Source organism: Podarcis tiliguerta (assembly GCF_965153285.1).
Source record: "Podarcis tiliguerta genome assembly, chromosome: 1".
Lineage (NCBI taxonomy): Eukaryota > Metazoa > Chordata > Lepidosauria > Squamata > Lacertidae > Podarcis > Podarcis tiliguerta.
In genome coordinates, this window is record NC_139534.1 from 92,897,420 (window position 1) to 92,909,473 (window position 12,054).

A 12,054-nucleotide genomic window follows, 5' to 3' on the forward strand; every position below is an offset into this window, starting at 1 on the left:
CAACCGAGTTGTGGCCTCACCTGCCACTCAATAGAGTCTGAGATGGTTGTATTGGGGAAGGCTATCTGTTCGGTACTTGGGTTCCAAGCCACAAAGGGATTTGTATGCTAGTACTAACACTTCACATTGTGCCTGGTAGTTCACTGGCAGCCAGTGCAGTGCTTTCAGAAGCAGCAATGCTTGATCCCATAGGCTGCCTCGCCAGCCAGCCAGCAGCCACGTTCTTCACTAGCTGCAGCCTCTGCACCACCTTCAATGGCAGCACCACTACAGACTGCGGGTCACGACTGAAGCTAGTGGTCAGATGTATTCATGGCTCAGTAATCTTTGACATCATTTGTTTATATCACAACATATGGTTTACATTATGTTGCATCTCTGGAATAACTTCAGGAAAGAAATGGAATGTGGGGACTTAACATGATAAGAAAATTGTATGTAGTTTTTTCTCTTTCCTATAATATACCTTATACATTAATGTTCTTTCCTGCCACTTTTTATCATAGCTAAATTCTATTAATTAAAATAACATTGATATTTCAGCGTTCGTTGGAAAATTCTGCTTCAGTTCCAGTGCCGAAATAGACTGTTGCTGACTGGGACACCCATCCAAAACACCATGGCTGAGGTATGCATGACTCCCTCCAGTTCACACTATTCTAGATTAATTTATAAACAAAGATACTCTGATCAGTATCTAAACATGGAATTCGATTGCTTCGGGAGGAAACTCCACACAGGCTGAAGTTTCATTTGTTGCTTGGACTGCAACAGTTCTATTATTTTCTGTTTAAAAGCTAGCTTCTCCTTTTTGGCAGTGGAACTTTTCTAGTAGAAGTCCGCATATGTTTGCTCATAACGTTCCCATGTTCCTGGACACTGTACCATAACAATAACCATGGATCAAATGAACGGAAGTATTATATCCCATTCATTGGACTGAAAAGTGTTAAAGATGCATAATAGACCAGTTAATTGGTTTTTCAAAGAATAAATGAATGATTCTGTGTTTTCACAATTTCTTACGGACTTTGAACATCTGCATAAGCTGACTGACTAGGATAATGAAGTTGCTTAAATTTTGATAGGTGCACAGATTACATATATTGATAGTTTAACTGTTCAGCAGAAACCCCTTGAATAGCTGTGTAAATGACCCCTGCTTCACCTTGTGATACACTCACTGGTCACAGATGGTATTTTTTTATCCTTACAGTTCTAGTAGATGCAAAATCTTCAATGGTTACACTGCTGGGTTAGTTGCACATGGCTTGCTCTCTCCCATTCTTATTCTTCATGGTCCTAGAAGGGGCACCAACTGTGAATGAGGTAGCAAGGGATGCTATTACTGAAGTGCAAATAGGCACCCAGTCACCCTTTATACATCTACTGAAAATTTACTATGAAGGGTGGGAGAATTGGCAGAAGAGCTTCATTCTGCATTTGAATCACAGTCAGGGCACTTTCTTTATGCATCTGGAAGATAGTTATTCTGTGTCTTGCTTCTTTATTTACAGCACCATGTTCTTGTCTCCTAGCAGAGAAGCTTGCTAGTGACCCAGACGTGTGTGACTCTGAGACACCTTTCATAGAAAACAGAATTATTTTAGTGCAATCTGCGTAGTTGCACTCTTGCTGACCTCTCTTTCTGGAGTTCACTCTGTGCCCATAGCTTTATCCTAGTGGTTGGGTTTGGAACTAGAAAAGGGAAAGACCTGTATCACCCTACTATCAGATGTGGAGAGGGGCTTCTCTGCCATAGTTATTGAAAGGTTTCCTTTTAAGTGGTGACAGAGTTACTGGCAAGACTCTATAGTATACTTACTTGGTGAGCTAGCTTCTAGTACTTACTTTTGCTCTTATGTTGCAGCTCTGGGCTTTGCTTCATTTCATTATGCCAACACTGTTTGACTCGCACGAGGAATTCAATGAGTGGTTTTCTAGAGATATCGAAAGCCATGCAGAGAACAAATCGGCCATTGATGAGAGTGAGTATTGTGCAGGAATCTGTCTTTTCTGCATGAGAATTCTGCAGCTTGAGCAGAACTGCCCGCAGTGAACAAAATGAATTGTTAACTGTTCCTTAATTGCGTTTTAACTCTACTTTCAGATAGACTTAATATGTGCTGCTAAGGATTGTTTTTGTGGAAGCTGAGATAAGACTACAGATGAGTTTTTGGAAAGAGCAGCAGTAGCAGTTTTTCACATAGGGAAGGAGAATACTGCAGTGTCTGAGATTTGAGATAGTGAAATACTTCCTAAATCAACATATAGATAAACTTGAGTATTCAATCCTACAAGATCTAGTGATGGACGCCAAATTAGATACCTTTCAAAGGGTATTAGACACATTTATGGAGAATAAGGTTCTTTGCAACTACTAGTTATGACTTCATGTTATTTTCAAAACTTAAATTGTCAGTGCTCATTAGTAGTTTCCAGACATAGACTGCATCACTTCAGTTTTATGAGCTGGTCACTGCTGGCACAGCTGTTAAATATGGCTAAATGACAACCAAAATAGTAGAACCTAGTTTTGTCATGAATTCTACTCAATATCGATCCAGAGCAGAATTCTAATGTACAGTTGTACCTTGGATCCCAAACGCCCTGGAACTCGGACGTTTTGGCTCCCGAATGCCGCAAACCTGGAAGTGATTGTTCCAGTTTGCAAATGTTCTTTTGGAACCCAAACGTCCGACGGGGCTTCCGCAGCTCCTGATGCAGCCAATCAGAAGCCACAATTTGGTTTTCAAACGTTTTGGAAGTCAAACGGACTTCTTGAATGGATTCTGTTTGACTTCCAAGGTACAACTGTATAGTTAGCAGACTGAAAACTTAAACACATTGCAGGATTCGCCAAAAATAGACCAGAGGCGATTAATAAAGCCAATGTGGTGTAGCGGTTAAGAGCGGTAGACTCTTAATCTGGTGAACCAGGTTCGCGTCTTCGCTCCTCCACATGCAGCTGCTGGGTGACCTTGGGCTAGTTACACTTCTTTGACATCTCTCAGGGTCACTCACCTCACAGAGTGTTTGTTGTGGGGGAGGAAGGGAAAGGAGAATGTTAGCTGCTTTGACTCTCCTTTGGGTAGTGATAAAGTGGGATATAAAATCCAAACTCTTCTTCTAATATTTCATCCAGCAGAGCTTTACTGCTACTGAAGGCAAATGAGCATAATGGTCACAAATCCAATACATTCAGGATTGGCACTGTCCATATTAAGTCCACTTGCAGTAGACTTAACTGAAACTTACAATAACTTATAATAAGACTAAATCTTAAGATTAAGCATGCTTTGTACAGAGCAGCACACCAGAAGGAAAGAGATAGAAAAGAGAGAGACCCAGGCTCCATCTAGCCTATTATCATAGCATGACCTTGACAAAAAAAGATAACACAACCAGTTTAAGCCAGCTGTACTCAACTTCTCTGAAGGAATAGCCCAAACATCATGAACCTTTTCCTTGTTTCTTTCACACAGAGAAGCTTCCAGAACCCTCTTGAATGAATTACAATAGGAAAGATCTCCACACATCAGATCAATACTTTCTGTACTAAGAAATGCAGATGGACAAGTTTTTAATCATAGGTTGTTGTTTCTTTCTCATCAAATTTCAGATCAGCTTTCTCGCTTGCACATGATCCTGAAGCCTTTCATGTTGAGGAGAATCAAAAAAGATGTGGAAAACGAGCTGTCAGATAAGGTGCCAAACATAATTAAATTCTGTTTCCCCTCATGTTGTTTCCTTTTTTTAAGGCTTTAATTATATCTTGCTTTACAGTTTTTGTGTTCTCCCTTAAATCAGAATTCAAAAGGCCTCTCCCTTTCCAATAGTTCTTGAACTTCTACCAGCACATTCAAATGGCATTCTCATCTTCTCTCAAAACATGTACATCCATATAAAATATGACCATAAAAATCCTTAAAGCTGCACAGTCTTTACAAAGCAAAGTCAGTTAATGAACAGATGCTGCATTGTCAGCTTGTGTATCCAAACCTTTTTGTCAATTATCAGGATGCGCTCATTCTCAGATCCAAGACCTTGGCTGCATCACTTCAGTTTTATAAACTGGTCACTGCTAGCAGTTATGAGATACGATGAAATGAAACTGAAAGTAGTGAAACCTAGGTTGTTGTTTTTTTGTCAATGTAGTAATTGTAGGAGTGGATTTTGGTTTTGCTTTTTATTTGCAATGAGCAGCATTTCAGTGCAACAATCAAATGTTGCAAAATCAGACTTAAAAGTCCCAAGAAGACTTTGCATTATCATACCAAGAGTATCTAGACTGATGCTCTGTCATGCAGCTACTGTTAGCATTTTTCAGTCCACAAAATTATGCCTATTCCATAACATAATGCATCATGATATCTCACAAATAACATTTGTTGGCTTAGTTTCCATTCCCTGCCTCTCTGTTTCATTTCCCTGCTTCTGGATTTCAGTTTTGAAAGATTAGCTGCCATCTCATCCATGCTGTTCCCTCCCAGGGGAAATCTAGCAAGCCCCATCTCTACACTATGTCTCGTGCACTCTTTAAAAATATTTTTTTATCAAAGAGGGCCTTCTTTTAATTTTAATCTGGTTGTGCTGGGTGTGAGTGCCCTATCCACTACAGTCTTTCATGGATTGTGTATGGGTTGAACCTGGCTCTGCTACTGGCTTCTCTCAATAACAGTTTAATATGCTTCAATCTCTTTCTCTCTTTCTCTTTAAGATTGAGATCCTTATGTATTGTCAGCAAACCAGCCGGCAAAAATTACTGTACCAGGCTTTGAAGAACAAAATTTCTATTGATGACCTTTTGCAGTCCTCAATGGGTACTACCCAGCAAGCACAGAACACTACCAGTAGCCTCATGAATCTAGTCATGCAGTTCCGGAAGGTGAGATTTGTGAATACTGGTCACACTGATACGGTTGTCTGATGATCACTTCAGCAAAAATGACCAGATACCTACATCCCATTACATTCAAGTGCAACATTGAACAAGTTGCAGACAGTCTTTAGTTGTGGCTGTATGCTGCAGCTAATACGCCACAGCTGGAGTTCTAGCCATTTCACACAATACAAATTAATTTGTGCTGGGAAGAGTGAATCCTTTTGAAAGAAAGTAGGATGGTCAATTGAGAACACAGTTATATTGCCTAGATTTCACATGTGCCTAGCCTAAAATGATTAACTTTTTAAATTATGATGTTCAAACCACTTTTAATCAAGTAGTCCTATTAAGAACGTGCTTCGCAATTTGTCCAGGTTTTTTTCCAGCTATTATGAAGAATTAATACACAGGTTTTCCCTCTGCAGTTTCTGATGACTTATAATTTTCTTTATAGGTCTGCAATCACCCAGAACTCTTTGAACGACAAGAAACTTGGTCTCCATTTCACATTTCAGTAAAGCCATACCAGATTTCAAAGTTTCTCTACCGCCATGGGCAAATCAGGGTGTTTAACCATTCACGGGACAGGTAAGCAACAGGGAAGATACAGGTGAACCTGCTATACTGGGCCCAGAGCCACCAGGGGATCCAGATTCTAACCTTTCATTTTTTGTTTCCTTTTTTAAAAGCAAGTCTGAAAACCCTGTAGAACGAGAGATACAAATCAAAATAAGTAGGGACCATTCTAACTAATCACTTTGTGAAAAATCAGCCACTCACAGCTATGTTTAGTGGGATGTAGAGAAATAATAAATCACAAATGCACCAGGGAAGACTAAAAATGGCTTCAAAACAAACAAGGAAGTCCTTTCTTTGGGCAGCAGGGAAGAGGTTTCTTGGTTCTTTTTGAAGCCATTTTGGGATCTTCCCTGGTAGAGTGATTGTAGCCTAGAGAAAACAATTGAGAACTCATGGATTTTAGTTGTTGTGACTGAATAGAAGCTTAATCTCTCTCACAGCATTGTTAGGCAAAAACAATGTTCTGAGCTCCTTAGAGGAAGGGTAGCATACAAAAGAAACAACTTTGAACAGGAGTTAATTAATATATGTTTAAATTGTCCCATTTTTATTCTTCTGTCAATTTATAGGTGGTTGCAGTTTTTACTTTCTCCTTTTGCTCCAGACCACATCCAGCAGTCTCTCTTCCATAGGAGAGGTAGGTTGAAAAACATAAGGGTGAAGTTAGCTTATTTCATTATGTGAAGGACGACATTTTATTGGCCTTAGGATTAGAATTTTTATTTTAATTGAAGTTCCAAGGAAGGCAGTGCCTTCTAGATTGATTATTCCATTCCTGAACTGTTTTACACTTTGGTGTTCTTAATGCTTAACCCAAATTTCCTTTCTGTAGATGAAATCTTTATCACCGTCTCCTCAATAAATGAACAATCGTTCACCTTAGAACTCACCTTAGAATTGTAGAGCAATTGTAGAGCCCTCAAGGGGCTTCTAGTCTGACCCCCTGCAGTCTTCTTAAATCTATTGGTGTATGCCATCACTGCTTCCCCCATTGTTTCATAAGAGCTTTCCCTTCTATTGGTTTAATTCTTCTCATTTAATGACATTGATCTTAAACTAGTCTGTTCAGAATTGAACATAGTACAGTGGTACCTCGGAAGTTGAACGGAATCCATTCTGGAAGTCCATTTCACTTCCAAAATGTTCGGAAACCAAGGCGCAGCTTCCAATTGGCTGCAGGAAGCTCGGGTTTCAAAGAACGTTCACAAACCAGAACACTCACTTCAGGGTTTGCGGCATTTGGGAGCCAAAACGTTCGACTCGCAAGGCGTTTGGGATCCAAGGTACGACTGTACTTCAAATTAGAACATATTAGCACCCAGTATAATGGTACTTTTAATTCTTATTATCAACTATCTTTTGTAGCTTGGTACTAAGTAGAAGGAATCTGCATTTTTCAGCACTGTATTATGTCTTTTGTTTCCTGTAGCAGATGCTTATTCTCAGCCATGTCATTTTTATAGGTGCTGAAGAAGAGAGTTGTTTCTCTTTCCTACGGTTTATTGATGTTTCTCCAGCAGAGATTGCTAACCTCATGCATCAGGGACATCTAGCCAGGTGAGCAATTCTGTTTGAATCTTAAAATAATGACCGGCTGTGTGTGTGTGTGTTTATTTAAAAAATCGCTTGCATATAAATAGGCTGGAAAAATGGGTACATGTATCTGTCATTGCAAAATGTTTACAGCTGATAGTTATATATATTCCATGCTGGAATACTGGACAATTACAAAACCTATAATCGGGCATTAAAAATGGACATAGTGTTAACAACAACAACAACAACAACAAGGGAAGCAATCCCATAGATAAAATCAATGCGTACACTGTACTGTAGTCAGTTAAGCCAGGGGCCCCCTTGCTGCAAGGGGGAAGGGGACAAACCCATCTCCAGCCCTAACCAGCTCCACTTCCATGGCCAGAAGAAGGGTGGTGGTGAGCTTCCCTTCCCTGGAAGCAGCCGGGCTGCCTGCAGTTGCACCCGCGTCCTTGCAAGGAGCAATATCTGTGAGACACAAAAAAATGAGGTATGCCTGTATTTAAGTCCTTGTTCTCAGAGGTATGAATAAGAGTGTCTACTGTGATTTCTTTCAGATGGTTAGCTCTTTTCCTGTCTCTGAAAGCCGCCTACAGGCTCCACCACTTTCGTTTCTGGAGGGAACCAGAAGAAGATGACCAGCATAAGACTCGGCTTCTGAAGAATAAAGATTTCCTGCTGGATGTCAATTTCCCACTCTCCTCTCCCAACTTGCACAGCTGCACTTTGCTGCAGGTAAGCAATACTTTCAGCTGTATGCAAGTCAAACTGCTTGAGTTAAATGAAATTGGAAAGAAAGAAAGATGATAGATAGATAGATAGATAGATAGATAGATCTTGGAGTGGAATAATGTGGTCAGGGTTGTGTATACTCTATGCTATTTAGTTACTTAATCACATTATTTACATTCTACCCAATATTGAAGCTTCTCGGTGTGGAAAAATTAGAACCATTGAAAGTGGTAAGACGCATCAGTGTTAAACCTGCAGCAGCAAATAATAGTATTAAGTATCTAAAAATATTTTTAAGCTGGAAGAGCATTTCCAGCCCACCCACACATAACCTGTGTTAACCATTTGGCATTACAATAAAATAAGATTCTGCACCAGGCAATCCTTTTGTTCAAATGTTTTGGTTTTGAATGAATTTGAATTTATCCCCATGCCAACTTTGCATTAGGGGCAGAAAGACCTTGCATAAAAAGAATAATAGAAACCTGTAATGTAGGGATGATCAATGGTCTATGCTTTCTGTTCATCAATTAGGGGGAAAGGTTGTGCTATAACTGCCCCCACCCACAGTCACTTTAAATGATAAATGTCATCTCAGACTGTTAAATAAAGGGGTAATAACTAACTTTATGTCACGGGTTGGAAATGATGTCCCTATGTCATATGCTGTAATGACTACCTTCTCGCTCCAGCATTTAATGGTAGAAAAGGGATCACTAACAGTCCACTTTTGCAGGATCTGGCAATTGTAATCCCTAAAGCCTGTATAGTTTTTTGTGTGGTAGAGCTTGTGAAGAGAAGGGGTCAAAACCAAGCTAAAAGCAACCATTTTGGCTTTTGAAGTGCATCTTTCTGGACCAACCATTTGTAAAATGTCTGTGTCTCAAGTTCTAGTAGCCCACCAGACCATTTAGTCCCTGTTTTGTTAGGTTCGTGTGACACATCACACATCGTGTGACACATCTTTAGAAGATTATTATTCTATGTACATAGTGTTTGAATCGTTAAACTACAGACTGGTGCTCCTTTTACAACAAAGATTAGCAATAGTTAGTGGCTGCATTCAGATGCAGTGCTTAACGGGGGTTTAATATTACTACAGTGGACCTCATACTTTTGTGCTCTTCTCTTCTTTCTCCCCCTCCAGTGAGGCACTGCAAGAAGGAGATCTAAAGCTTCTGTTTTATGTTAACTGCAGTTTATTCTTCTAACCAAACCCTAAACTTTGGTTGATGTTAACTATGGTTAGTTGAAGCAAGCCAGCTTCAAAAGTTATGGTTCGAAATGGGCCTGTTTCAACTTAACTGTAGTTAAAATGGACTACAGTTTGTCTGGGTTGGAATGACATGACAAACTGCAGTTAATCTTAAGCAGAAACAAAAGCTTATTTCTCCTCATGACTCCACCAAAGACTTGGGGAGAGTGTGAGCCCAAGGTTTAGCATTACATTAGAAGGAGGACATTGTGTGACTTGTTTTTTGTCTAAATTTAGTAACTAGAGTGAATAATGCATAAAGGAAACTTGAACAGGTTTTCAGTGTACTTCAGGTACTGTTAGCTTAACCAGGATGAGTGAGAGAACCTTTAATTACAAAGAGTTGGTCCTTGCAGTTTTAAAAAACTTCTACATATATATCTCTGCATAGAAGCAGTTTATGCGACTGTTACATCCATATGTGCCCTGCAGGCGTTATGCCTCTGAATACAGGTGGGCAGAGTGCAGTTGTGCTTGTAGCTGGATTGTAGCTTGCAGGACTACAAAAGGCGTCTAGTCAGCTTCTGGACTAGAGGACCGTTGACCTGCAGGCTCGTCTTACTTGCTCACAACCACTGGCGATCTTACGTATTCCCATGGGCAATCATATGAAAACCAGATTGCATGGGAGCTACTAGGACTTAGTGTCTGTGTTTTACATGTGTGTATACAGTAATACCTACGCGAACGTCCGCCTCATCTAGCATCCATTCCGGCGAACGTCTGTAGCAAACCCGGAAGTACTGGAACGGGTTACTTCCAGGTTTGCCGCTCACGCATGCGCAGAATTGTTAAATCGTGCTTCGCGCATGCGCAGAAGCACAAACCGCTCCACATGTGTGTGCAGATGCGGCGCTTTGCCCTGTGGCCTTTTCGGCTAGCGTCCGGGGCTCTGGAACGGATCCTGGCCGCAAAACAAGGTACTACTGTATACAGGTAACTCACAACTTACATGCATTTAACTTATATGCAATCCACTTTACACACTTAGCAAAATTTAAAAAGGGGGTGGACATCCAAGGTGGGCAAACTTTGCGCCATCAAACGCAACTATATGCGATTTTGGCTTTAGGTGCTGTCCCCAGAACATAACCCCAGCATTAGTTGAGTCTTGCTTGTAGACACAAAAAATATTTCTCCTAGTACTTTGGCTAAGGATTAGAACTTTCAGAACTAAACACTGAGGACAGGATATGTAAACTGATCTCTTTCCTAGTAGAAATCATTCCTTAGTAGTATTGCATGCTGTAATTCTGCCCAGTGTAGTTGTTCATTAGTTGTAAAAGCTGAATAAAAAAATTAAGCAGTGGTGGTAGTGGCCTCAGAATGTCTTCTCAGAAAAGAAGGTCCATATTTCAAATTAAATATTTGGGAATTGTTCATTTGTATCCTTTATGATATTAGGATACAACTGCTATGAAAAAACTCCTCAAAAACTTCGCAAAACATTTTTAATTTCATCAATTTTTAGAACCTTGTGTTCACGGGCCACTGTAAAGCAGTAATTGGCTACTCTGATTACATCATCCATCAACGATCAGCTACCTCATGGAAACAGTGTTGTCAAATCACAGAGCTGCCGTCCTTCCTGTCTGTAGTGAGCCCAAGGGTAAGTCTTTTAAAAAAGAAGTCCTTTCTACCCTCTTCTGATTACGTTCCAGTTCTCAGATATTTCCAGAGAGCACTTAGTTTGTGTCTTATTGTATTTGTATTTCGTTAACAGTGATTCTAGGTTTGCTTAACTGTAGGAACTCAAGTCCACTGGAAATACCACATTTGATGAAGAGAATGGGATTACATCTGCCTTGCCTGATGTGTATAAGTTGGCCATCATGTTTGTATGGCTGATCCATGCAATCTGTACACTCAAATTTTGTAATGTACAGATTGCACTGGTCAAGCCTAAGCATAAAGATTGACACTGCAACACACAGATGTCTCTTGGAGCAAAATGGGCAGATGCAATCCTTTCCCATCAACAGTAACATTCTTCACAGGGCTTTAGTAGCAATTGAGACCTCCCTCCCCCCCCCCCCAGGGTGAACCAATGTGTATTGAGCTACAGTAAATAAAATAAAGTAATGAGCACAGTATTATGTGATAGCTGCTCAACACTGAGACAGAGATCCTGTCTTAGACCCTTCTAGCCTTTCCTGATCTCGGTCTCCTCTCCCTCTCTACTTTTGTTTTTAAAGTTAACTCAGTTACTGAACTGTTGACCTGCATTTACATTTCTTAGGCAGTAAGCTACTGAGAAACTCAAACGTATTTAATAGTCCATAGGAATTTAGCTTATACAGGATTGCAGAGGAAATGACTTGTCGCTGCAGAATTGGCCCTTCAGGATATCAGATTTCTAGTGCTCAGCACTTCATACAAACTCCATGAAATATAAATTATTATTTTTGGGGGGAGGGATCACATCCTAATAAAATGGTGGAGGGGAGCATGTCTTGCATATTCACTCTTCTTTTTATGAGTCAATAAACGTGGAGAGTGTTTGGCTTCTTGCAAGCACTGTTTGTTAACATAATATGAAAGGCCATAATAAACTAGATGTGACTCCAGAAATACAGCTAACCATCTGCTACCAGAAAACCCTCCCCACCCTGAATGTGTTTGAGGATTGTCTAGCGATATACCTGCCACCAGTGAAGACATCTGGTTGACCTTAACTTACACTCCTCAGCATAATGTCTGCTAATTATTTGAAAGCAAGAGCAGAGCAATAAATACTGCAGTGTATGGTGAAGCAATAATCATATAAAAGCAGGCAAGGAGCATAAAACCCTTATCACAAAAGCCTCCCAAATGTTTCATTCCATTCCATTCCTGATCTGTACTTGTTTTAGTAATAACACATACTTGTGCATTGTCTGAATAAGATATGACGACCTTCATGCTGACATATGAGGAATGAAATATAAGAACCACCTTACTGAACTCTTCACCACATGCCTTCCAAGGTTTAAGCCTATTGAGCATTAATTGTAGAAAAGGTTCTCAAACTGGTCTGCAAATTCCTTTCCAATGGAGGGGGGAGTTTAGGAACTACTGTCAGCAGTTT

General features: G+C 40.1%; 1 protein-coding gene across 2 annotated transcripts in view; it reads left to right on the forward strand.

Moving 5' to 3' along the window:
• Positions 1-12,054, forward strand: part of INO80 (INO80 complex ATPase subunit) — a 53,791-nt gene that overhangs the window by 21,640 nt on the left and 20,097 nt on the right. For both annotated transcript variants that reach the window (XM_083449733.1, XM_083449734.1), the window contains exons 17-25: positions 544-628; positions 1,871-1,988; positions 3,623-3,708; positions 4,721-4,888; positions 5,340-5,473; positions 6,034-6,101; positions 6,928-7,021; positions 7,558-7,735; positions 10,459-10,596. In XM_083449733.1, coding sequence (XP_083305859.1) covers positions 544-628; positions 1,871-1,988; positions 3,623-3,708; positions 4,721-4,888; positions 5,340-5,473; positions 6,034-6,101; positions 6,928-7,021; positions 7,558-7,735; positions 10,459-10,596 — 1,069 coding nt within the window. The remainder of the gene's footprint in view (positions 1-543; positions 629-1,870; positions 1,989-3,622; positions 3,709-4,720; positions 4,889-5,339; positions 5,474-6,033; positions 6,102-6,927; positions 7,022-7,557; positions 7,736-10,458; positions 10,597-12,054) is intronic.